We start from the raw sequence: 27,965 nt of genomic DNA, 5'->3' as shown, positions 1-27,965 counted from the left end.
ATAATTTCTGGGTTCATGCACTGTATTAAACAAAGCTAGATTATTCGAACGAAGTGTGTGGTTTTACAAATGTAGCCTATTATTTTATACAATAAAACATCAGTTTTCATTTTAAATGGCAGGCCTGAAATGAGAGCGTTGGCAACGGGGAGGAGCAGTTTTGTATCCAAACCCACAGTTGTTGATTATGCTGGTCTGCACATTCCGCGCTTTATTGTAATTTTGATCTGATTCGTTTCTTTAATGATGATTTAGCTAGGACAAACGGTGAACCGTTGTACAACTTCAAGCATTGGGCATTGGATTTGGCTACCCTCCCTCCCTTCTCCCCTGTGTGTGTGTGTGGGGGGGGGGGGGAGGGGGGTATGCCGTTTTCACGTATTCTTGCCATGTATTGACAATATCACTAAAAAAATTGTTGTAGCTGGTTTTTAGTCTTATTGGCTTCAAACTTTTTATTTTTCATTTTTTCTTATATAAGTTCTGAAAAGTAAAGATAAAGTCATCCAGATTTGCTCATGATTTTCTAAATTAGAGACAACATTGCTAACAAAAATGACCTAATCTCTAGCGCGATGTTTCCTCCGTAAGGACTGCTATCTGTACAATTTTTTGATCAATTCCATATTCTTATTTTGTAAATAGGATAGTATTATGGTTATAATTATGAAAGAAAAGATTTTATATGTTTTTAGGATAGAGTTTGACATAACTTTAGACAGCATCACCTCTTGGGCCTTCACTATAAACAATTTTTATAGTCAAACACCAGATGACAATATAATTTTATATTGATAATGTTATATACTGTACAAAAATATAGGTTAAGGCTTAACAGAAATAGAATCAGCTTTCCATGTAACCACGTTTAATTGCCAATAACAAAATTGTCTTACGATGAACTTCTGACCATTTTCCAGATAACGAAAATTGCATCACGTGTGCTTCAAACAATTAATTGATTAACGGTATTGGATTGATATCAAGAAATTCAACTATGACTAAACTTTCTATTTGAAGGAGGACAGCACACTTGAAAGCGCAGCAGACATATAGAAAGAATGGAAGAAATCCTTATCAGGAAAAAACGGGTGACATAAAAAATAATTATAGTATCTATATCAATACAAATATTCAATTCAAATATTAGTGCAAATCATTAGGCATGTAGTGTTAGAAATATTTCACATCTGGTTAGTATATGAAACACAATTGGTTTTTACTACGAGTCATTGAATAGGAAAACGAACTAGGTAATAAAAACAAATTCCACATAATGTCGTTTTTGTTACTATAACAGCATTAAAGTGAAAGTTACGAAGGCTATGTCCGATGTAGGCCTACGTCACACATCTTGATTGGCGGCGAGGTGAGGTATGCTGCCATAAGAAGAGGTACTTCTGCGCACGTCAAACCTTCTAACTTCATCTGCCTTTATCCCAATTTTTGTGTAAGTGAATTCTTTGGCATCAAGCCACATTGCTTTTAATTCTTCCCTGTATGGGCGGGCACTCAAGCAGTAAAGAAAGAAATTCGAGGCATGATTCATGTAAAATAATAGTATGAAAACTGTGTAAATCATAGAAAACTTTGCTCTCTCGTAATCGGTAGTAGACCCATATATTTTGATAATATCAGCCTGAATCAGGTTGAATCCCGTTGTCATGATCCAGTATGCCACTGTAACGGAGATGAGCATTCTAGTGACGCTCTTCTGTTCTTCGACTTGCCAGTCTCTATATAAACCGGAGTCTGGTGTTGGTATGGTGGACTCCTGTACTTGCGACCCTTTCTTCTTCTTATCTTTCCAGATGGCACACACTAACATGGTGTTAATGATTGGCAAGCCGAAAAAAGGAATGATCCAATATATCACTAGAGCCACCCATTTGTATGCCGAATAGTAATCCCCGACCTCGCCTAAAAAGCAAATTATAAACATTCTGTGTATAGCCTATCATTGTCCTAAAAAATAACAAGTCTTGTAAATTATTGTGCATCGTTTTAAGCTCAACCACAAATCTTACTGATATACTGGCTACTGTACATGTTGTACATGGATGAATATTTCACTGTAGCTAGCTTACCTGAATTTTCATTGTGTATTTTCAGGAGGTCTGGGGAATCGTGGTAGATATTCCAGCATATCTGCCGCCCACACTCATAGAAATAAATATCAAATGAAGGAATAGGGATGTTCAAAATCAGGAGGAAAACCGCGATCACAAAGATGTAAATCCGAGTCTTATTCATTGAAAAAAACACCTCGTGTTTTGGCGTGTTAATATGCCTGAGGAGTCTCTCCCCGCTCATCAACATTATCATACACGCACTCATTTCAGGTGCGAAATACACCGTGAATACAGTCAGACCACAGAGCCCTCTACTGGCTGTCATCGCTGGATGAAGGAGCTCGTACTCGACCCAGTAGAAGATGCCGTTGATCAAGGTACAGCAGTCAGCGACAGCCAAAGCTATCATGATATTACAAGTGGCCACTCTGCGTAATTCCCGCCTCAACAGGACGCACATACAGAGCACGTTGAAGAACAAACCCACAAAGTATATTATCGGCCGCCCTATAACACGCATATAGTCTGCAGCAGCGACCAACGTGTTGTTGGGGAGATAGTCGATGCGAAGCCGAGCGGTCGTGACGGCTTGGTTGAACAGAATTTCTCCGCACTTGTTGGCGTGAGAGCCGTTTCCTTTAAGATACCACCGAGAATTCCCCATCTTGTACTCTGGGTCACCGTTGTCTTCTATAAAGACGGACATTTCTCCTTCTGGGTCCGGGAAAGCATTGGCGGCGAGCGACCAAGACAGCATCTGGTTTATTATTAATGTCAGAAGCACTCTATCCATTGTTGATGAACCATTGACTTCACAGCTGGGCTTCAAAGTAAAAATAATAAAATCATAAAGATGGTAATGGCTATGATTAGAAAATGACAATATAACAATTCTGATAAGTGTAAAACAGGGCTACAGGTATATACTGTAAAGAACGGTAGTGATAAATATTACAACGATATGTAGAGCAATGAACAATGAGAAATTATCAATAAATTATTTGAAATGCAGACACTGGTGATGTATATCAATTCGTAATTAAGAACAACATTAACAGTACTGTAAAATTGCCATATAAATATTTTAGAGGCCTCTCTAAAAAGTTGGCCTTTCTTTTCTCACAAACGACCAAAAGTATCTTAACTATCCTCGAGTCAACATTTTGACGAGTTCCACAGATTATACAAATAACATGCTTTATGTTTATCAAATTTTATTGGCATTTATGAGGGTGCAGTGCTGGTATTATTATTGACGAGGTCAGGCAAATCACCTGATGCTCTCATTGCGATTGTTGATCAACAACGCAGGGGGAGGTGATATTATAGGAGGGCCTCTATAAAAAGTTTATCTTTTCCTTTCTCCCAGACGATCAAAAGTCCATCAGTCAGCAAAACCACATTGCCCCCCCCCCCTCCACCACCGCCACTACCAAAATTATTTCTCGGCCAATGCGGCACTGATACCGATTATTATCTCAAGGTGCCAGCTTCATAGGTGCCTTCAGTTATAGGCCTACGTGCCCCGGAAGCAAATGATGTAAGTATAAATAGAACAAGTATGAGTAATACATAACGTGATGTTTTTATCTCTTGTAAAGTAAACTAACAAGAAATTAGTAGCGAATGTGAAAGTACTCATTTCCCCGCTTTAGACATTAAATGCTGTTGGTATTTGGTTATAACGTTGGGTAATGATCAGTCTGATGGCAAAGTTATACGTGTGCAATGATAATATATGAAATGGAAGCCTATTATTGTCGGTTTTACCTTATTTCCATCGTCCCAATCATGACCCGTAATCGTTTTCAAATGCGTTCGTTCACACACACGATTTTTCTTATTTCCGGATTTAAGACTTGGCTAGAGCTATACCCCCCTTCCTCTGTAATCCCTAAATATAACCGTTAATTGAAGGGTAGCCTATACGAGATTACACAGTGAAGTTTGCGGTCATGCTCTTCCTTGCCTTTCCCCTTATATTGGAACTAAAAGATTTTTATCAGTGCACTTGTGAACGTGGTCATGGTATCAAACTGTTAACTAACTGACCAACACATATACAGCCTCGACTATAGCCGATTCCGTGAAAAAATGAGCGATTAAAACTCATACATTTTAGTTGCTTGATACAGAAAAGATTATACAACTACTGTATATTCCTTACCTGTAAAATGCTTCATCAAACAGAAAGAGGAAGATGAGGCATATCAACTTGTAAGTGCCTTATCCGTGGGACCTTGTACCAGCATATGAGACTACTTCCGCGTATATGGGCTTACAAACGTGTTTTTATCGTTCTTTTCAAACATTATTTTTCTATGTCGGTTGCAAGTGTGAAAATGAAGTCTCATTTAAGACCACAAAGCTTTTTTTTTTACAAATTCCCACAACTATATGGCTACCGTGAAGACACTAACATTTCTTCTCAAAATTGGCTGAATAAAAAATAAAATAAAAAAAAACCTCAAAAGGAGATCACTTAACTCCCCTAAGAACCCTTACATGGCATATCCTATCCGTGAACTTTTGACCTACTTTCACATAGTTTTCACACTCCTACACACGCTGAGTTTGTATAGTATCAATAGAAAGGGGGCGTATTGGTGGTGGTGGTGGGTGGGGGGGGGGGGGGGGTTCTATTGTGACTGTTCTTTTTTCAAGAAGATATATTTCTTTTTTTGATCGTGTTATAGCACATTTTTGGGTTCATGCACACAGCTACGCAGTCTATGGTATTATATACTTTGTATTTTATAGTACAATAAAACTTTTTTTTTTGATAAAAGACCTGAATTGAGACCGCTCCATTTTCTCTCTCTCTCTCTCTCTCTCTCTCTCTCTCTCTCTCTCTGTGTGTGTGTGTGTGTGTGTGTGTGTAGTGTATGTGTAGGGGAGGGTGTATGTTGTTTTCACATAGTCCTTCCATGCACTGTAACGCATCAGTCAAAATCATGAGTGTGTATTTTCTTTATTCAGTTTCGTTTGCTTGAAGCTGTATTTGTTGTTCAGTTTCCATTTTTAATTAAAAATTATTCTGCCTTCGTTCTTTTCATTACTTTTTCTTGCATAATTCTGAAAAGTATTTTTTATTTTTAGGTAACAAGTGCTTTATTATAGATAGAGTCATCCAGATTTGCTCATGAGAATGCCTTAATTAAACCCGTTCTCTAGTGTGATGTTTCCTACGTAAGAACTCCTATTTACGGTTTTGATATGCACTGTTTGAACTTCGCGCTTCGAACGGCGACGGAAGTATGGTGGTGATGATGAACGTGCCGAGATTTAACGTAATTTCGAAATGATAATAGACAAAAGAATCTCCAGATTTAATTTCAGTTTATTTTCCATGAAAGTTGCTTGATGTCTTATTGATTCATGTGCCGATATATGTTTACAATATCTAGTTAATGTCTGAGTGGTAGCAGGAGAAGTCCGCGCGATTCACTGCCAGCATGGACCTCATTAGGTCCATGCTGCCAGAGACTACTTGCTTGCCTTGCTTGTATCTGTACAAGCGTAGATAATTGATATAATAGAAATAATAATAATTAAAAATAAAAACGATAGAAAAAAGCTGCCTTACGTCCTTTTCGAAACTCAAAGCTCGCATCAAGTAGGGGAGACCGGGGCTAGTTGGCCCAGTTAGACACTTTTGGCCTTGTAGAGCCAACTAGGAATGGGTTAGAGTCACAAAACCGGTTTTAAAGTAAGCCCCATGAACTAAGCTACGTATGCAACGCCATTATTTTTCAAATATAATGCCAGAGGGCTCACAATTTGACAAAAAACGCAGTTGACGTCCAGGGGGCCAACTTGCCCCGCCACAGGGCAAGTTGGCCCCAGAGTCGGGGCAAGTTGGCCCCCCTATACGAAAATGAAGTATATATCCCATGTAAATGCCTTGAAATACATTTTTATACATTTTTAATTTATTCAATTGATTTTTGAGTCTTTTGATAAATAAATAGTTCAAATGAGGCAGATTTATTGAAGTTTCCGTACGTCACGTTGTGGGGGGGGGGGGGGGGGGGTATGTGTTGCAAGAACCAAAAAATCTATCAATAAAATTTGTTTTGTTTTAATTAAGAATAAATTAATAATGTTATAAAGCAGGTTTTTAATGAATGAAAACGAATAATAAATTTACGTTTTAAGTAACAAATTCAGTTTTAAACCACTGAGTTTGTTTCAACAATGGTCTCTATCTAGGGAGGGGTGGAAAATCCCCTTGGGGCCACATATAACACTATAAGTACAATAAAATCACCTTACAATGAATTAAGGCAAAATAAATGTTTTTCTAAGGAAAGTCCAATGGATTTGCTTTCTAATACATACAATGAACAGAACATTCCTAATATAAATTTCCGAAAAGACACCAGAGAGCAAATTAAAAAAAAAATCAATCAGACGCTAAACACCGGCAAGCTTTGTCAATTTCACCAACTTCTTGTTTATTTCAAACAGCGTTGCGCGCAAAGGATTGTGGGTAATATGAGGGTCCAACTTGCCCCGAGACAAGGGGGCCAACTAGCCCCGGGTGCACATTATTTATTTTAAGGGCTGGCAGCCATTTATGGTGCTAGAATGAGCAACGATGATACATTTCTGTGAAACTTGAAACAATGAGTTTCAGTTTGATGCCCTATACATATCTTATATTCGATCAAAAGCCTATGAAATTAGATTTTTAAATCTCTTAAACAAAATTACTTTTAGGTGCAAAAATAGTTTATTTGGACTCACCGCTTAATTAAAACTTTTTAACGGCCGACACTTCCTTAGCATTGTAGGCTACGGTCACTTTACAAGAGTATGTGGCCAATTTTTTTACCTCATAGTTACTTTTTCAGAAAATGACGGGGGGCCAACTTACCCCGGGGTCCAACTAGCCCCGGTCTCCCCTACCACTACAGCACAAACAGCTACCATTTTAAAAGGATACATACGCGACACAAGACAAAGATGATTGTCAAGCACAAGTTCATAAAAATATTAGACACTTTTAAAAACACTTTTTAGAGACAATGAATATCTCAACGAATATTAGTCTTGTTTTATTATTATGTAGGCCTAATCTTCAAGACGTTAACCTTTATCACGCACTTCTAACTTCGTGTCCCTTTTACATGCATCATACGTCACGCATCCCTGTAGTTTGCTTGTTTATTCGGTCGAATGAAAAATATGTAGTTTCATTTATCAGTCATAACAGTTAACTGCCATAAAAGAGGTCTGTTATCTGATTCTGGTCCAAGGATCAACTTACTGTGAATTCAGCCAGAGACAACCGGAGTCGGAGAGAGAGAGAGGGGGGAATAGCCGGACAGAGAGAGAGAGAGAGAGAGAGAGAGAGAGAGAGAGAGAGAGAGAGAGGACACTCTACCTGAGTCACAGATGCAGTTTTACTAGATATTCACAGATATGTATAAAATGTCAGGGTGTCTGTAATAATTTTTAAAGAAATATTCCTGTTAACGATTTTAGCGCAAAGGACGATTGCGTTTGTTACGTTATATAAAAGCAGTATTGACGACAGTTATCATCCGATTCCTCAAGGGGGTCGAACTCCCAACACGGTCGGAGGTACTTTGTGTAGATTAATAATAATAATAATAACATTTTGTCTCTCTCGCTCTTCCTTTGGTGAGTCTTTCGATGCACACGAAAATCACTGCATAATTAGTTAGCTCAGCAACTGTGCTAATCATATTTAAAACACGAGATTCAGACTCATCTTTAGACCTTCGTTACTGTCGCTTGCAACATCATCTCAAATTTGCCTATAAGTTTATTTTCAATAAAGTAGAAAAATAAGATTCTTGTTTGGAAGCAAGTAGGCCTATAATGTCTAACGTCAGAAAATGTATAGTATGTTTATCTTAAATAACGCAATAAATAACTTGCAGCTACTTTTAAAAGCTGAAAAATCCTTCGCGGCGTATTTTTGCTCTAGATCATTAATTTTAGTTGCTTTAATGTTTTGAAATATTTTAGACATTAATTAAATCTTCATTTTAGTTAAGACAAGGACTGAAGGCCCCGTTGGTTATTTTCCTTACCCGTAACAGATAGGCCTACTTATCATTCCCCGAGATGTGAAGCACCCCATTACTCTGAATAGTGAAATGCGGGTTTCTATCCTTCGTCCTTAGTGGAACGAAGTCATTATACTCGGTGATAGTTATTTTCAGCTCGCCAGACTAGCATTTTCAACGAGATACGAATAAAGTTTTTAATTAATTTATGTAATTTGATGATTTTATTTCCTGTGGCCGTGATTTGTGATCACTAACCCCTCTCCTCCTTCCAGCGGGCCCTCATGATTAGCTGGACGATATGTTACTAGGGCACAGTCAAATGTTTTACACGAAACACGACAAAGTTGCATTCTGTTAAAAAGCCATTTGCAAAAGCTTTGTTACCAGGCATTGAGAAAATATACTTGGAATTGAGTGAAAAATTTAGACGTTTTGAAAAATAAATTAACGCGCATCTAATAGGCCTATGAGCTTACTAGCGCAGTCTCTAGCGCAGTCTATAAAAGTAAAATACAGGTAGCCCTACTAGTTGCTGTGCAGACAAAAATTGACTTTAGAATTCTTTCAAGTACGTTTATTATACTTTTAATGGTAATTACTCTAAATGCGAAGGTTTTATATAAGGTGATATTAAATGCTCCATTTGCTCAAATTGAACGTTGTGTTACATGTAGCAGTGCTGAGAACCAGCAAAGGTTGAAGCAAAAAGAAAATATATAAAATAAAAATAAAAAAGAATTTATAATTACCTTTTTGTAATAATTTATTCTCAATCAATAATCAATAATATCATATCTAAACAAAAAATCAAAAGATATAATAACTTGGACGCAGAGTAAAACTGCGGCGCGCTTCATGTGACCGGATGTGCCGAGATGTGACCCAGTATTCACTGCGGGTTTTCGTTGACCTACTTAGTCGGGCTTAGTTCGGCGCGGGAACATTTTTACACGTTTGTATGAAATAGCTTTATACCAAGGACAAGACATATTTATCAGCTACCATTCAAGTTTCATCTGAAGCAGTAAGACATTCCACGATTTTGGCATCCTTTTAAATGCATGCAAAGACATTCTTGATGACAGAAGGGTGAGTACTTTGTTGTAGCGATCTGGTACCGGTGTCACGTGAAGAAACCGTCGTCGTGAATAAACCGTTCTGACGGATTATTCACGCGGGGGTAGCAGTCCGTGAATAAACCGTCGTCGTGAATAAACCGTCGTGCCGCGCTGGTCATGCTGCTTACCTGGCCATTGTTCTCCGGTTTTATTACGCAATTTGGAGGCACTGTACAGTACCGATCCCCACATATACATATCACATCTTACCTGGTTATTGTTCTCAAGATACACCAATTAGGCCCTACTACCGCTGTTGTAAGAACCTAGAGGAGATCGTTCAAATTTTGTCCTTTGTATTGTGGGTCAAGTTTATCTGTTAGTGTTAGGTATAATTTTGTTTAGCTACTATTTATGCATTTTTTTACTTTATGTTAATAATATTTTGGTCTGTCTTGCCGAAGTAGTTTATTGCGGTAACCGTAGACAGCAACCAGATCCTAAAACAATTAAGACGAGAGAACTTTTAACCAACATACCTGGGTAGCCTTGTGAGTACACAGATTGTTGATATTTAAGAAATCCCTTAAAGAATTTTCAGTTGACTTCCATGCCAACTTCAGGAATATATTTGAAAAATAGAGATTTAAAGTTAAGAAGTAGGCCCTATTTATTGATACAAACAAAAATCGCAATTAAATGTATTTTAATGTTTTTTCCATTCAATTCTAGTGCCAAATTGAGACTTGGATGAATTTTTGAGATCATGTATGGTATATGTCCACCAATATAAAACTAGTCATTTCGTGTTACTTGTCATGTGTTTTGTAATCATTGCAATATTAAGTGAACTTCGTTGTCTTCATATTTTACATATAAAGAACCAGTATTATCCTCAGCAAAAAAAAAAAAAAAAATGTATAAAAATCAAACTCAATTTATTGTTATATTTCTCATTGCTTTATCACAACACGAATGATAAATGTTCACATATTTTCAAAAAAAAAAAAATAATAATAATAACTTCTAAACAGATATCAAAGCAAGGGCAAAGGTCAAACCAAAGATAGACCAAACATCTTTTTGACACATATTACAACATGACAAAATGTGGCCAAAATCAGCAAAAACAAAAATTCTTTTCAGCCATCATTCAAATGTTTTCATAATTTTCTTAATTTTGCGCACAATTTTGTACAGTTTTCAACCTTTTTGAAACAATATGTTAAGGATAAATTTACATTTCAGAAAATGTTTTAGACTTTTGTTCCCAGCAGACGTTGATAAAACATCCTTCAATGTAATTGTAATATTTCTTATTTTTTTATATTTTTTTCAAGTTTTTGATGGCATTATTTCCATGTACCCTAGGTTCTAGATTTAGGTTTTGCCAAATCGAACTTGATTTCATATATAGCACACATCAGCGATACACCGTAAAGCTAACACATGAAAAGGTTTAGTAAAAAAAAGCTAGCTTTATAGTGTCCTGATCCTAAGGGCATTCCTATGTGGTTTTCTAGAAATTTTAAAATGTGCTAATGTTTAAGATTAGCAAAATTAAACAAGGCAGCAAAGCTGTCAAATGTACAGACAAAAAACAGAAAATAATGATGCAAAATAGGTCATTTTGCCAATTTTGATGCAATAATAAATAATGCTTATAATAGCACTGTTAGTCAACACTGAATTTTAATCATGCACAACAGGTAACATGGTCAATAACAGGAGCTGACCCAGAGATATTTTTTGACAGTATTCCAAAGTATCTTTGTTGATCCATCCTCTATTTTGATGATCTTCCAACAGAAAAAAAAAAAAATATCAGTCAATATAAACTTAAAAATCCGAACGTCTTCCGGAAGCTGACCCAGAAGATGGTCTCAATCCATCCCTTCAATAAGATTACAGTATCAGGACCATGAGAGACCAAAGTCACATGATGAAAGTCTCAATATTTGAAAAATGATGACAGTGCATAAAATAATATTACATAATGTTTGAAAACATAAATAACATACAACTGCTTATGTGGAAATACAGAAAATGTGCAGAGCTTCAGGCGGTTAAATATCACAAATGCAAGCGTTTGAGAAAAAAGTTATTAAGGAAAATAAACAAAACTAGAAAAGCACTCTGAGAGTGCAGACCTCTGCCCAGGCAGGAGCAGATCCATAACAGGAGCAGATCCAGAGATATTTTCTGACAGTAATCCAAAGTATCTATTTTGATCCATCCTCCATTTTGAAGGTCTTCCAACAGAAAAAAAAACAGATACCAGTCAATATAAACTTAATAATCTGACTGTCTTCCGGAAGACCCAGAAGATGGTCTCAATCCACCCCTTCAATAAGATTACAGTTTCAGGACCATAAGAGACCAAAGTCACATGATGAAAGTCTCAATATTTGAAAAATGATGACAGTGCATAAAATAATATAACATAATGTTTAAAGGGGGTCTTTCCGATATGAGGGAAAATAAAACATATCCCAAACTTTTTCTTATATATGAAGGTCACGATCTAAACTAAAATTCGCCTTGGAGGTAGACGGCAATCAAAATAATTAATTATTTCACATTCGAGTCTGTATTGGAGAACGTCCTCTCCCCAAAAAAGAGAAGACGACTACCGCAAGGTTTTAGCCAATCAGAGTGCGTTGCCTAAAATAGCACTCGTACACTAGGAGAAACAAATATGGCGCGGTGGAGTTCGAAGTAAGTCATTTACAGATGCACGTTAGTTAAAACTCTCTCCCTTCATTGTTCGTGAACAGGTTTGTGCACTTAAACATTTAAAGAATTCATTTAACTTCTCGTCGGTTAAAATAGATCAAAAATCAACGAATGGCTTGGAAATATTTACGACGGAGTGTAGCCTATTATGTCAACAGTGCTTGATGCCGTAATTCTCAATGCCGATTCACCGAATGAGTAACTTGTACCAGGAAATATACCGGTGACATGATTAGAGACAGTGATATTTTTCGGGTCAACTGAACCAGCCCTTTTCGGTTGGATATTTATGAACGACTGTTACTTTTTTGTTGTTTGCTATGCTTTCTGAGCCGCAATTTTGACATCGCGATTTGCACGCACAGCGTAGCACGGACTACAAATGCGTTCCGGACGATTTTGATACTTACTGGCAGTAGTGGTGAGCATCGTGCAGATGTCAAAATCGTCAATAGGAGTGCCTGAATTTTGTGCTACGCACACACGTATCTTATCTTACTTTTCTAGTCGATCTGCTTTTATACTTTTCAGATCGAGAGTAGGCCTATTGTTGATGAGGCAAGCAGTCAGAGCAGTCCAGAACTAGAGGGTAAAGAGCTCCCTGAGGTAAAGAGTTTTCTGTTATTTTTAAATAAAACAGGCCTTTTAGTTAATCTGGCATATTCCTTAGTTTTGATAGTAATGTGTAGGACCCACCCTACCCTCACCTATATTCACATGTAATAATCCACACATACAAAAAACTTATAGTTTAGGGATAACAATTGATACGCTTGAGTGCAGGACAATGATTAATTGAAGTGAAACCCATTTTGAACAGTTCACAACATTATTACTAGCATGCAATTAAATCAGTGCCAATTATTATTATTATTAGTTTTATTATTATTTTACAGCATACTATCTTGTGATGTTGGCCTCATTAGAAAAAAAAGCCCTGTATGAAGGTTTAGTAGAGTTGGCAGTGATACATAGCACTTCTAGGTCCAGTAGTACAAGGCATGGAAGAGGTGTGAGATCAGGAGGATTGACTCAAGAACATGAAAGGAGAATTCAGTAACTCACAGAATGGGTATAAAACTCATTAAATCTTTATTGAAAAGATAAATTCTAAGTTTCTCACAATACACAAACACCATTCATATTCCTTCTTATTTTCAAAGTAAATTTATTCGATAAAATTCGGTGGTGTGAAATCCAGTCCTTATGGTTGTTTTAGTGTTCATACATTTTCAAATATTTTATTTTTGAAGTAAGCTATTGTACATATCAAAACAGAAATGACAGATATAAAAGTGAATATATTTTTTTCATTATCAGAGCATACATGATGGTGTTGCCAAGAAAATGATGGTGTTGCCAAGGAAAGTGCTGAATACATTGTGACAAGTGTGATGGAAATCCTGGCCTTGCACTGGATATAAAGATGCTTTTGCTAGAGAATTTACCAAGCAATGACTCAGCATTAGTGGAGATGGGACTGGCCCATCTCCCACTCACTGTAATGTCCCCTACATTTTGACTGCCGTTGAATTTGCTGGATTACTTCACTTTGAAGAAAATCACAGAATAACTATTACCACAAGTATCAGTTTACTGACCAAACATTCATAAGACCTGTAATATGCAAGTCACTGAGTAGAAGGATTCTTTTCATTCTACTGTAATTTGTGCAACCATTCAGTGAACATAAAAAATAAAGGCATAGAAAAACAAGGTGCTTTCATTTATCCCTTTCTCATATCAAAAGTAAAATGCAACTCTGTACACAATCTGTTCATAAAATCAATCATTTTAAAAGTTAATGTCATACAAGGAAATAATGTATGTCTGGATGGATTTATAAAAGAAAAGTTTATGTGAGGTAATCATCATTTTGATAAAAAAAATTCTTATATACATATAAGGACCACGGTGCCTTGAGTCTCTTGGTTCCATCTGCACCATGGCTGCTTAGAAATGTGTACTTGTAATTCCCATGTCAAATTCCTGGTTTGTAAGACTGGAATGTACCTTTATTTGTGCTAATTGTTTATGTAACAGCTTGAGGTCTTACTGTCATCCATGATTTTGAGTGCTTGCTTTGCTGCTTAGTATACCTAAAAACAAAACATTGACTATTGGAAAGAATTCAATGCATTTTTTTGTGAAATTAATAGCACCCACTATCTGTAATGTCTACGCCAGACATAAGAGCACTGAATAGAGCATGGTTATCAAAATTGTTTGTTTCAAAATCCAATTTATTATATAATGTTCCCCACAATAAGTACTGATATCCTGTGCTTGTCACAATTCTAGGACTAGCTGCCATGGCAGTGTTAAACTTTATAATAAAATGGCATTGTTCCAAGTACTAACATGCATTAGATTGATATTGATGGCAAGGTGTACTGAACATGGTAAAATAAACAGCTATTGTGTGTTTGGATTCTGGGTGTCAGGTACTTACTTTGGCCCTGGCTCTATGTTGGCCTTGAACCTGATGTAGGGGTAGATGTTACCACATGCATATTACCTGGATAAAAAAAAAATATATATATATACCAGTGTATTATCCTCATTCTCCAGAGAATCCCCATGAAGTCAACTTTAAAAACGTAAACAGAGAATAAACATTTACTACCATCAGATGCTGCAATTAATGTGCTCGCTTTAAATCTTTTAATTTAAATTAAATTCGAATAAGGTAATTAGTGAAAGGTTGTTTTTTCTCTTTTTTTTTGTTTTTGGACTTGAGGATATAACGACGTTAAGTAAGCCGACAAAAACCAGTCTTTAATAGAAGACTATTTAGCTCAGTCCTTGTTTGTACTGACTGCTCTAAAGAATAATAAACTTTTCTGCGTACAGCAGGGATAACAGGGGCGGATCCAGAGATATTTAATATTTTCTGACAGTCTTCCGAGTAATGTTGATCCATCCTCCATTTTTGACCGCCTTTCGACAGAAATATTACATATACCCGCCAATGAAAACTTGAAAATCTAACCGTCTTCCGGAAGAACCAGAAGACGCCCTAAATCCGCTTCCTGAATATGTTCTCAATGAAAGAGTCGGACGTGATAAGAGATCGAAATAACCTACCCGTATCCGGCAGAATTTTGTCAGTTTCTCGCTTGTCAGTTTTATTTCCTACTTCTGCTTTGTCTACCTCACCGGCCTGCCAATGAAAATAACATCCTCTGCTTCTGCATTTCCCGTTTTATTTCCTTTTTCATTGTCCCGTAGAGTTATTCTTCTCTCTTTCAACTCACGTGTACTCGGACTACCCTCCATCTTGGTTTGCAGTGACATCCGGGTCTTCTCCAGAGCGTAGTAAACAGTAGTATTCAGTCATATGCAAATTGAGGCAAGTCCCAGAATTCCATGCATAGGGGAGTAATGGCGAGAAGTTTAGACGAAAAAAAAATGCTGCGCTTTTTTTTCTTTAAGTGATCTTAAAAACCTATACCTCGACCTTTATTTTCTCAACGGTTTTGTGTGAGACATGCTTTGGGGTTCAGGATCAAATAGGCAAAGTTTCAGAGAAAGGCCTATTTAAGCGTCTACAGCGGAAAGACTTCCTTTAAAGACATAAAAAACAATACAACTGCTTATGTGGAAATACAGAAAATGAGCAGAGCCTCAGGTGGATGGAAGTTATAAGTCACAAATGCCAGTGTTTGAGAAAAAAATTAACAAGGCAGCAATTGTTGATTATTATTGATTATTGTCCTCTTTGGCCCACTTCTGACAGTTCCTGAAATTTTCAGCAAAATTGGTCCATAACTTTTTGAGTTATGTTGATGACAGACAAACAGGGGTGAAAATATAACCTCCTTGGCAGAGGTAAATATAATTCCAATGAAGCTGCTATTCAAACTTTTAATCTTTTATATATATATATATATATATATATATATATATATATATATATATATATATATATCAAAAACTTATTTGCAATATTAAACAAAATTTACCTGCATAATTATCATTGCTTCCTTATTATTAATCTAGCAGAGAGCTTTACCTTTGGGAGTTTACAGGGAAATATCAACAAGTGTGCTTTATGTAATCTCATTTAATGGCCTATCAATTAGGCAAATTATAACACCGAAATTAGCTAAGTGATACCCAAGGGAAATTGACAGACTAACCCTCTCAAAGGTCTTTCAGGCCCATAAGTCACAACTTAAGAAAAGCACAAAACAATAATGCACAAAATAGGAGACTACCAATTCTGATGCAATAATACATTATGTTTAACTGCACAGTCAACATTAAATTTTAATTTTGCACAACAGGTAACACCGACGAAAATAAAAGCATAAGGCTTCAGGCCCATCAGAGTTCAAGTTTATGCTTAGAAAGTGCCAGAATGAGAAAAATGAAAATTTCACACAAAATTGCATAAAATTCAATAATAAATGATAACCCAATTGACCTGGCTTTGTAATTTGAACTACATGCCAATCCTAAAAATCATACTTATAAGTTAAATATAATGATAAACACAGTTTTCTTTTCATAATGTTTGCAGTAGCAGTGCAAAAAGATTATTGTCAATTTTGATGTAACATTACATAATAAATTATAGAATAATTATCACCAATTTTTGATTATTGACTATAAATAGCATGGACATGTAGAAAATTTGATTACCATACGGCTTCATGCCCATGGGAGCTCTGAGTCCCACCATGAATATGCCAAAAAGATAATGAATATTTCACTAAAATGTATAACTTCCAGAAAAAGAAGCCAATTAGACTGCTTTTCCAACTCGGGCTGCATTTTAGCCATGTGTTTCTTTTTTGAAAGTTTGACAATCATAAGTAACATGGTTTTCCCATAATGGTCATCATGGCAGCAGCACCAAAAATTGTGTTTTCTTCTATTTTGATGCAACATTACATAATGCTTAACAGCATAATGACCATCAATTTTTAATAATAAAATATACATCATGGATTTTCAGAAAATGTGACTAGTATGGGTCTTCAAGCCCGTGGAGGTTCTAAGTTGCACCTTGAAATTGCCAATAAGTGAAAAATTAAATTTTCACAAAAAAACTGTTAAATTGCCAGAAAATTTTACCAAACAGACTGCATTGCCTACTGAAGCTGTATGTTAGACCCATGTTTCTTTCCTGTAAGTTTGAGAACAGCAAGTGACATGATTTCCCTTAAATGGTCATCATAGGAGCAGTGCCCTAAATAGAGGTTTCTTCAAATTTTGATGCAACCTTACATAATGTTTAACAGCATAATAACCATCAAATGTTATTAATAAAATATTAGTAACATGGACATTCAGAAAACGTGACAAGCAAAGGCCTTCAGGATCATGGAACTTCAAAGTCACACCTTGAAAATGCCAACATGTGAAAAATTAAATTTTCACAAAAAAACTGTTTAATTGCCAGAAAAAATTACCAAACAGACTGCATTGCCTACTGAAGCTATATTTTAGTCCCATGTTTCTTTCCTGTAAGTTTGAGAACAGTAAGTGACATGATTTTCCTTAAATGGTCATCATGGGAGCAGTGCCCAAAATAGGGGTTTCTTCAAATTTTGATGCAATATTACATAATGTTTAACAGCATAATGACCATCAATTTTTAATTATAAGATATTAGTATCACGGATATTCAGAAAATGTGACTAGCAAAGGTCTTCAGGCCCATGGAACTTCAAAGTCACATCTTGAAAATGCCAAAATGTAAACAAGACAGCACTGTTCTGAAATGGGTTTAGTTCCATTTTTAACACTTTTTTAACATAAAACAAAATAAACATTTTACTGCCATTTTTATATGGCCAACTAAAAAAATTGATGAGATGGGAAAAGTATCAATAGAACAGTGTTAAATGTCCAATTTCCTCCATTCTGAGATTCTGAACATAGTGGATGATTAAATCTGACAAACTGCAATGATATGAGTTTATTTCCATTTTTGACACTTTATTACACATTACATGATAACAAGTTTACCATGTTTTTTACATAATCAACTAACAATGTTGTAAAGATGCAGGAAATATCAAACAAACACTTTTACGCATCTTATTAGTTCAATAATGAGACTGTTAACATGCCTAATAATTGAATCTGAGGAAATGTGAAAAAACAGTATAACTTCTAAAATAATGGCCCGCTTATGCTGATTTTTGAACTCAACCTGCGTTTTAGTAAGATTGACAACTTCTGTGAGTATAATGACAATTGGCCAATCCGTTTTTCTTATATTGTGTTATCAGTGTTGCATTTATATTGAAAAAAGTGAAAAAAACAGCATAAATTCCCTAAAAATGGCCCAATCATGCTGATTTTCGAACTTGACCTGCGTATTATGAATATTCATCAGTTCTGTAAGTTTCAAGCCAAAAGGTAAAAGGGTTTTCCACTTATCGTGTTATCGGTGCTGTATATATGCTGAAAAAAGTGAAAAAAACAGCATAACTTCCCTACAAGTGACCTGATCATGCTGATTTTCGAACTTGACCTGCGTATTATGAATATTCATCAGTTCTGTAAGTTTCAAGCCAAAAGGTGAAATGGTTTTCCACTTATCGTGTTATCGGTGCTGCATATATGATGAAAAAAGTGAAAAAACAGCATAACTTCCCAAAAAATGGCCCGATCATGCTGATTTTCGAACTTGACCTGCGTATTATGAATATTCATCAGTATTGTAAGTTTCAAACCAAAAGGTAAAATGGTTTTCCACTTATCGTGTTATCGGTGCTGCATATATGCTGAAAAAAGTGAAAAAACAGCATAACTTCCCTACAAGTGACCCGATCATGCTGATTTTCGAACTTGACCTGCATATTATAAATATTCATCAATTCTGTAAGTTTCAAGCTGAAATAAAAAACAGTTTTCCACTTATCGTGTTATCGGTAAAAGTGCACGGCGACGACGGCAACAACGGCGACGGCGACGACAGACGCAGATGATGGCTATATGTACAGACACATCTGTGTCTGTACATAAAAAGAACACAGTATATGATACAAAATACAAAATGTTTATTTGGTGATGTGAAAATATAGAACAAATACAACAAGTAATCATCATAATACACACAAACACACACTATAATTTTAAGCTATTTTCTTCTGCCAATCAATCTGAACAATGAAATAAAATAAATGTGTTAAAGCTTTATGATATAAAAAAACTGACTTGAAGGTGGACTGTTGGGAATGCATCGACCTTCTCACTTTGGACGTGTAACACACCTGTGAACATATCTAACATTATATAATGAGCATTCATACGAGTCTTACGACGACTTTATGCAAACGCAGTCACATTCACGACACTGACAAAGTTGACTTACAGCACGTAGCTACATATGTATTTCCAACATTTCCCAATAGAGGAAGTTATATTATTGTCAAACACACACTTTCTCTCGACAACAATTACTGAACTCTAAACTGAAAGAACATTGTAGTGTGAAAACATTTATACTACGAGTCTTACTACAACCTCATCACAGAGCAAAACAGTTCAGTCACGATCACAATCTCAGTAATAAGGGCTGTGTCACACGCTTCCTTTGGTGTTTATATAAAACTTTTCCAACATTCCTCCGTGGAGTTTATTGTAAGATTATCAAATACATACTCTCTCATGGCAAAAACCACTGAATTACGAATTGAAAGGTCAATAGTTCCAAAAATACCTACGACGATATCGTCATACCGGAAGTCCCTTCTTTCAATCTACCCTCAATGCGCATGTGCAGAACGGTTTCGTCACGGCACGGGTCTATCACGCCACACCGGTGTAATTGAAAGAAAGAATGACAATCAATTTTATTCTGTCTGACTTGGGTTAATTTTCATTTATTCCACTAGTAAATGGCTGTGGTTCATCTTCGTCTCTTCTGGTAGTGTTCTGTAATATAGAAATTTTGTATTAAAGCATATGTTTAATAGAAAAATGATCATATTAAACATAATATTATAACACTATTTATCAACAAGTGTAAACCATAATGGAGTAAGACTGTGTTATATATGCGCTTATGTTATTTTAGGAAATTTGCATTTTGAAGTTGGGGCATTTCAGGTTTTGACACGATCTTCTGTCAGACATAAGTAAAAAACTAACATTTATTTATTGTAAGTCGATTTTTAACAGTTTCCATTGTGCAGCTGCTGTATGGTGGTCATTTCCTCCTCATTTTCTACTACCTTTCTCCACTCTCCCCACACCGTTATTTTTTTTTACCGTCTTCTACATTAGTTGGTGTTCTTTCTCTTCGATAGTACAAAATACCCTCTTCAAGCTGCATAAGAAGACCATATGCAAACTTAACTTCATGAAATGTGTACAATATATTTAATATCAAACAACAGATACGAGCTTATTGCAGCTTTAATAAAATGTTCCTTATTTCTAACATATGTGATAGTCTGCCGAGAAAAAAAATATAGGATTAACTTTGACAACTGTTGATTCAGCAGTTAGTCATATCACTGATACAGTGATAGTCTATCCACAATATAAATACTGGAAAGCCAAAAAAAAAAAAGAAATTTTAAAAGTTTGGGACATTTCTTCATGTAGGATTTGGTGATAGACCAAAATTCTAAATAAATAATAAAATAGAAATAAATACTTGTGCTGGTACACTGTACCTAGTAACAAACTGGTGCTAAGGTGCTGTATTGCTTCCTGCAATAGAATGCACAATGATGCAATAAGTGCTATTGATATTGAAATACAGTACATATGTGTATAATGCATGACAAGTGATACATATAAGTGCTGCTGCAGTGCAGGTGCATCAGTGTATCTATAAAATGATATATACAAATAAATAATGAATGATAATCAAATAAATAAATGAATATTGTAAATATTGATGGTAACTTTCATATTTCCGATGAACTCCCGGATCAGGAGGAGGAGAGGGGCTTCAGGGAGATATGAATTTTTCTTTTTAAATTCAGTGCCAAGAAGTTTTCATAGTTTTTTTAGAATTGCCCAAAGTTAAAGAAGTTTCATCATGTATATATATTTCCAGATCCCTGGTTACTCCCTTTTATATTTAAGGAAGTACCATTTTAAGTTGTGATTTTTAAAATGTGAGCTGCTTCCACCCCTCTGTGCCCCTCCAGAACCTCTGCAGTTTCATAGATTGTATAGGGTGTAGAAAGGGTTACCTTTTTTCAAGCAAAATAGGGAGCATCAGATTCCAAAAAAAGTTTAGAGTCAGGTACTGCCCTAAGTGCTGCTAGTTGGTTTTTGTTAAAGGTGGCAGCAACCCAGGTGAAACCAAAATAGGTGTTTGGTTGCTGCCTTCCCCAAATTTCAAGAAGGGACTTTGTGCCTGTAAAACAGTGAAAATGGATCCTCTGAGACCAGGAACACCACACAGTTTCAAATGAAAGAAAAGTGACCTTATGGAGAACTTTCAGTCTCCAGAGTCTCCCCTCACTCCCCTACAGTGCACCACCAGGACATGCCTGGCTTCTTAAAAAAAGGGCATCTTAACCAACTCTGAGAAAGTCTAAATTGCCTGGTCCAGATTGCCTTGAGAAAGCTTGCCGGCTAGCCTTGGGTGGAAACCAATGGCTTCATTTTTTGACTACTCTTTTACTTTGCGATAACTTTCAAACCTAATTCTGAAAGATTCCCAGTTATCACAATTTCCATCAAAAGATAATTTCTTGGGCAAATTGCTGGGATCCCCTCTGTCCTTTTTATTTTTAGGACATACTGGTGTTGGTATCCTTAAATATTTATCTTCACTGTCATCACTTTTGGAAAGAAGTGGTTTGTCGTGGGAAATGGGAGATGAGATTCTATGGGGCTTACACTGTTTTCCTATTGAACTTGACCAGTAATCATTTTTATGTTCGAATATGTTGGCAACACTATGCTCAATGTGAAGTTGCCTCCGTCTGAAAGGAACATGAAACTGAGGCAGATCATAATTCAAAACACACTTATGGACAGATGGAGCAGGGCACCAACTACTTTCCTTACCTGTGGCTTGAAATTTTCTTGGTCTAAAATTCTGGCATAAATAACAAAGTTTTTGGAAACAGCTGTGTCTGTGCTTTTGTCACACAACACACTCAGCACATGTGAAGTAACCAGCTCTTCATTGACTTTGTTGCGGATAACAGTGGCAATAGATACAGTGGCAACATATATGCTGTGTGATCAGAAGAATATTGAGCTTTCTGACCAATTAAACCAAGAGACATTTTAAACTTGTCTCAGTTCAGTTACCACAACTGTGATGTCTGTCATATTAGGTGGACATTTGGCAGTATATCGTAGTTTTAATATTCTACTGTCTCTTGTGAACTGTCAGGGTTCTGTCTTTTTATTAAGATAGTTTATGTCACTTCATTAATAAATTCTTTGGTCTCTTTTTCCAGCTCCAGTCTCCATACAGCATGGTGTCTTCTAGGTGAACTGACTTTACCTGGCTGAACATAGGGGACATGTATTTTATAAGACTGAAGCAGACATAAAAAGGAAGCAGTAGGAACATCTTCATCTCACCCAGTTGTGCAAGACACGGATGTGGCAAGTTTTAGGATGAATGAACAGCCAGAGACAGGACAGCCATTGTAAACAGGTGACTGGACCTCTTGCAGATAGCAGACAAATGTTTGTGATTGTTTTGTTATGCAAATAAAGATAGGTAATTTGTTTCTCCTCTTTCCTTTGTGCAGAGACACAAACACCAATGATTATTTCAATATAGAAAGCATGGATTATTATGAATAAAATTAATATATTACTGTTTTAATTGTAGTGTGAATTTAAGTTTTATTGTCATTAAGTGCAAAAAACACATAAAATGAAATTTGTATTTTAATTTGATCACATTACATATGAGCAATATCAAGATATATATCAAGCATATTACAGAGATGATCCAGTTGCATTGCAAACACTCATTTCATCTATATTTTTAGGAAATACAGTTCCGGAATTGTATGAAGAACTGCTGGCAGACCAAGAGGTCAATTTTATACTGAGTGAGAGAGAGTGCTGCCAGAACCACCCAGAACAAGACTTCCAAACACAGCAGATCCTGTGGAGCCAGTTATATGGAACAGTACAATTACACAACAAATGTGGGTTCCAGGTAACACAAAGAATCAATTTCCCCCATATGCATGGAAACTATAGAGGCAGGGTATATAAAGCAAGGAGATTGTGTTGGACAATACTCTATCACTGAAGACGAATAGGCACAATGGAAATGTTTAAAAGTGAATTGATATTTCAGCTCAGTTGTGATGTGTTATAATAATTTTCCCCATATGCATGGAAACTGTTACAGTACTAGTAGAGGTAGCATATAGTGAGATTGTGGTAGACAATAAGTCATCACTGAAGAGAAAAAGACATCAGTGAAAATTTTTTAATGTGAATATGTATTTCAGGTCAGATATGATGTGTTATAGATGATCTCTGTTATTGTGAGGTCATTAAGTTGTATTATGCAAATTTTATCACATATTTATTATATACAGACACTCAGTCTGTCTATATTCTGATCACTGTGTCTGTCCAGTGTCATTGCCATAGTCAGCACTTTATGACACATCTGTTGTTTATCCTATAACTGATAAACTGTATTTTTGTTTTAATTTTAATTCTTCTAGAAAATCAGCATGATTGGATTATTTTATGATATTGTTTTGTTATCATTAGCAGTTTGGATATGATGCTACAGTATTTCCTGAGTATATCAAATTCAAGTAATTTCTGATTCTGATATTTATTTTAATTACTAAATATTGCCATCTTGTGAATTTATGAAATTATTATAAGTTCATTGTTAAATGATTTGTCAGGTGCATGACAGTAGTCAGAGGGTTCAATGGTCTGATAGTTTGATGATGCCAAGATCCAATGGTTCCAAAGGTTCAATAGTCAATATAGGTTCATTGTTCTGATAGTTTGATGATGCAAATGTCCAGCTGTTCCAAAGGTTTGCTAGTCTAAAGGTTCACTTGCCTGAGGTTTCATTGGTTCAATGGTTGTATAGTCTTAAAGTAAGAATTGTGTATGGTGTAATATGATGAGGGCATTTATGATTTTAATAGTTTCATAGTTTATTCATTGTAATGTATACACCCACCTGGGTAGATGAAAATGAAAATATGAATGTTTTTTTAAATAAGTATGCTGTTAACCAATTACAATGTGTATGACTACTAACTTATGAAAGACAGTTTTTGTAATTTACCCAAGTTGCTATTACTCAATTACCAATAGGTGCAGCACTGTCTTGTAGATCCTTCCTAGCAAGGAGAAAGATGAAAGGCAGGGGAAATAGTTTCTGAGCCACCTTTACATTTTAATGAGTACTTTAAACAATTTTGACAATCACCACTGTAACAACTAACTGTATATAGTCAGTGACGTAACTCAGTGCTCTTTTAATCAACTCTATGTTCCCTTTATTTGCTCTAAAGCAAGCATCAAATTCAGAATAGCAGCACATTGCTATGCACTGAGCAAAACATTTTTGCATTTTGTCTCTAGTGTATTTTGTTTTTCCTGGAAACACTTGACCAGAAAATGGTGCTTTTTCTATTTGTTTTTTCAGAGTTTTGGTAAAGTGTCATGTGTCCCAAAAAATTTCAACATTGTCACATGCAGCTGGGCTTGGCTATCCCCATCAGTGGTTAAACTTGTCCCCAATGCTGTCTTCTTCTCGTAGATTGGCTGTGCAGATTCCACTGTGATCTGGACAAGAGACATCTTCCCCTCAACTTCTGAGTAGGTGAGCTGTATGGCAGAGCTTGTTACCAGAGTAAACACCAATAACATCCTTCTGGCTGGTCACATTCTCTGCTACAGTGTACACAGTCTGAGTGGCTGGCTGGTATGGTGTTTTGTTCCCTCCACTGAACAGGCTATTATTGTATCTCTCATCTCTTTCCACTGCTATGGGCTGTTGTCCATACCCTCTGAGATCCTGAATGTGACCTAGGTTTTTACGACGTTGCTCCATGTCAGCTTTGTTCAATTCTACGTAGCCAGGGCATCCTTTGAAGTCTACTCTGGCTATGACCTTGTGCGCTGTCCTTGCCAGCTGTCTGTTGATGTGGTTAGCCCACTCTGTACATCCAGCAATATAGTGTTTGGTCTCCCTCGCCTCCTCATGGTGTGAGTTGTTGGAAGTAAGTGGAGAGCTCAGTGGTACAGGGTGCTTAGGTATTCTAGCTTTTGGAGGTCCTGTTGTGTGCCACTTTTTGGAGTAGTAGTATGACATGAACTTGCATTCTTCTTGAAATCTTCCAAAATCTCTTCCTTGTATGAAAGGTTAAAACCATTATTGTAGAGGTCATCCAGCCTCTGATGCACACCTCTAAAGTTCTCACCCGGTGTTGTGCCAAAATATGTACGTTGACAAAATATGTACTGCACTATTTGGCACTGAAGCTGCCAAAATAAGTACGTTGTGAAAATAAGTATGCTGGTGACAGCTCCGTACTGACGATCTTTAGGCATTTTTTCTTTTAGTAAAACTGTGTATCTATCCATATGAAACTTTATCAAATCTATTAAAACAAGGGAGGATAATGTATAGGTTTATATTTTGAATGATTATACAGTGCAATTTTCTTAAGTTATAAGATTTATGATGCAGGAATTGCCTAAAATGTAATAAACAAAATAATGACATGACCTATTGCAGATCAGTTTTACTTCTAGGTTCAGGTCATTAGATCGTATATTATTGGTGATTTATTTTTAAAATTGAGCTGCCAAAATTAGTCCTTGACCAAAGAAGTCATGGTACAGACTAGTGTCTAGCTATCCTTTGTCCAAACCTTAAAATGAATTCAATACAATAGATCTTAAAAAGGATTGGGTATGTCTCCATCCACTTGGTGTAGTAGTCTGACAGAGTGAGGACATATTTATTGCCATTCTCTGATAACGACAGAGGGCCTATCAGGTCAGTGCTAACCATCACCCATTTGCCAACAACTTTGATAGGCTGCAACACATTTTTAACAATGTTTATTCAAAGGAAATGGAGGCAAAGTGCTAAAAGCATGAGATGCTCTCCGTGTAAAACAAAATTAAGTAAATAAATAAAACAAACGGATACGTATATGCATATACACAAAAAGCACAGGAAAAAAAAAATATATATATATATATATATATATATATATATATATATATAGGAGAATAAAGTCAATACACCATGAAAAAGTGCTCCACCCATGGTGGCAGCCCGTGGGGAGCTAGTATATAAAATCAAGGATACGAATAAATTAGACTTATCTCTCCATTTTAGTAAAAAAAATGCCCTAGGGCATATAATAACAAAAAAAAAAGATCAAAGGAGGTCATAACTAGTTAACGTACACAGCTAAATACAAACATTAGAGATTAGATTTCAGTATTGGAACACAAAAGTTACCACAAATTAAATACAGAAAGAAAGAAAAAAAAGGGAGAAGAAAAGGATTGTAACTAATTTATGTATACAACACAACTAAATACATATTGGATTACATTAATTACAAAGAAAATTACATGAAATCAGAAAATGAAATCAGTTCGGTCAAGTAGAGAAAAGATAGTGCTTATTGAGTGATGTCAAGGTTTTCGAGTAGAAAATTTGCAATGGTTTCGAAGATCATTTTATTTTGGGTAGTTGATAGAGATCCATCCACGTTATTCCAACTCCTAGATCATGACTTTCACTTACTATATCACTTGCAAAAATAGAGAATAAAGTTGGCGAGATGTTGTCGCCTTGCCCTACACCAGTACGACAGTTGAACCAGTCAGTATACGTGTACTTGATTTTGACACAGGCAGTTGTTTGATAGTTTATGTTTTTCAATACTCGATAAAATTTCCATCTACCCCATTTATCAATAACTTATACAACATAATATCTCTGTTGATGTAATCGAAACATTTTTTTAAAATAAACGCTGCGAATACCTGTGTTATTTTTAACAATACTATAGAGTGCAAAGTCCCTTTCAAAGACCCCTGTTTTTTTTTTTTTTTTTTTTTTTTTTTTTTTGTACAAAAGTTACACTTTGTCCATCTATCTATCCTATGTAAGCATGTAGCAGCTACCTCATGGCAGGAATAAACATGGCCGCCTGCTAGCATATGGACTGAAAATGTCCACATAAGTTTTGAGTAGAAATCAAGCCCAACCTGATTTTCACATATATCTCACCTTATATTCATGTCTTTTCAACCGTGAATAATTAGCTTGTCTGAGGCAGGGGCTAATATAAAAAATGAACATCTTTTATTCTCAAGTCATTGTGAGATTCTTCTTTCAATCAGCACTGCATATAAGAATAAAGCGATCAAAATATTAATCACAAACAATGATTGGCCACTTATTGCCTTTGACATATTAAAGAAAAAGCAAACAAATTTTTGAATAGTTGAAAAAATTAAAAAAAGCATAGAAGGGAGGTAGAAAGACATAAAATAAACCTGGGCGCAATCTTGATCCCCGATACTGCCTCATTTATGCCGTAGAGGAGTAGTCCCTCATAAAACAAATCTTCTAACACCTGGCTGTCCATTTTGTTGAGGAATTTAATGGCCACCAAGTTGCCCAATGACAGCTCAGAGTCTAAGAAGACTCTGCCAAAGGCTCTCTACCCTAGCTGTTGATGGATTTTGAAGTTCTCTTCGTTGATCAGACCCGGGAATGGGGCTTCTTCGTAGAACAGATCAACATCCATCCTGTCTGGAATTTAAGGATAGTTGTTTGGATAATTGGATATTGCAATAATTGTAAAAATAATTCTAATGTAAATTGTAAGAGTGAAAAGTTGCACATTTCTGCAAGAGACCACTCTGATCCGCAATTTAAAAAAAGGCAATTTCCCTGCAACAACCAGACTTATCTACCGACTTAAAATTTAAAGATGTTTTTGCAGCCACTAGAGGTTCATTACCTATAATGATTACAGGAAATTGTTAATGTCATGTTAAAATCTAACACCTTGAATATGTCATACAATAGGGTAATTCTCATAAATAATGTGCTAATACATGTAACACAAACAAAC

At 35.9% G+C, this 27,965-nt stretch overlaps 1 protein-coding gene and 3 long non-coding RNA genes across 4 annotated transcripts; 2 read left to right on the top strand and 2 right to left on the bottom strand.

Moving 5' to 3' along the window:
• Window positions 1-424: 424 nt before the first annotated feature.
• LOC106159485 (uncharacterized) lies at window positions 425-4,429 on the bottom strand. Its single transcript, XM_013535781.3, has 3 exons — window positions 4,240-4,429; window positions 2,088-2,895; window positions 425-1,920 (listed from the first exon to the last, which is right to left on the bottom strand). The coding sequence occupies exons 2-3, from the start codon at window positions 2,863-2,865 to the stop codon at window positions 1,346-1,348; spliced, it is 1,353 nt and encodes a 450-aa protein (XP_013391235.2). The 5' UTR covers window positions 2,866-2,895; window positions 4,240-4,429; the 3' UTR covers window positions 425-1,345.
• A 4,571-nt stretch (window positions 4,430-9,000) lies between these two features.
• On the top strand, window positions 9,001-24,866 carry LOC147762134 (uncharacterized). Its single transcript, XR_015333915.1, has 3 exons — window positions 9,001-9,205; window positions 22,308-22,510; window positions 22,854-24,866. It is a non-coding gene; the product is annotated as an uncharacterized LOC147762134 (long non-coding RNA).
• LOC147762136 (uncharacterized) lies at window positions 11,505-14,341 on the top strand. The gene is made up of 4 exons (XR_015333914.1): window positions 11,505-11,892; window positions 12,442-12,516; window positions 12,807-12,982; window positions 13,231-14,341. It is a non-coding gene; the product is annotated as an uncharacterized LOC147762136 (long non-coding RNA).
• Window positions 12,986-15,479, bottom strand: LOC147762135 (uncharacterized). Its single transcript, XR_015333913.1, has 3 exons — window positions 14,998-15,479; window positions 14,363-14,428; window positions 12,986-14,009 (listed from the first exon to the last, which is right to left on the bottom strand). It is a non-coding gene; the product is annotated as an uncharacterized LOC147762135 (long non-coding RNA).
• Window positions 24,867-27,965: the final 3,099 nt, after the last annotated feature.

Source organism: Lingula anatina, chromosome 4 (genome assembly GCF_051362555.1).
Source record: "Lingula anatina isolate TDL-2025a chromosome 4, LinAna3.0, whole genome shotgun sequence".
NCBI classification, from domain to species: Eukaryota; Metazoa; Brachiopoda; class Lingulata; order Lingulida; family Lingulidae; genus Lingula; species Lingula anatina.
This window is presented reverse-complemented; position numbering and strand designations above follow the sequence as displayed.

Coding starts and splice junctions, on each gene's coding strand:
- LOC106159485 (XM_013535781.3), bottom strand. CDS start 2,865: ATGGATAGAGTGCTTCTGACATTAATAATAAACCAGATGCTGTCTTGG. Junction 1,921..2,087: donor AATACACAATGAAAATTCAG/GTAAGCTAGCTA, acceptor TTTGCTTTTTAG/GCGAGGTCGGGGATTACTAT.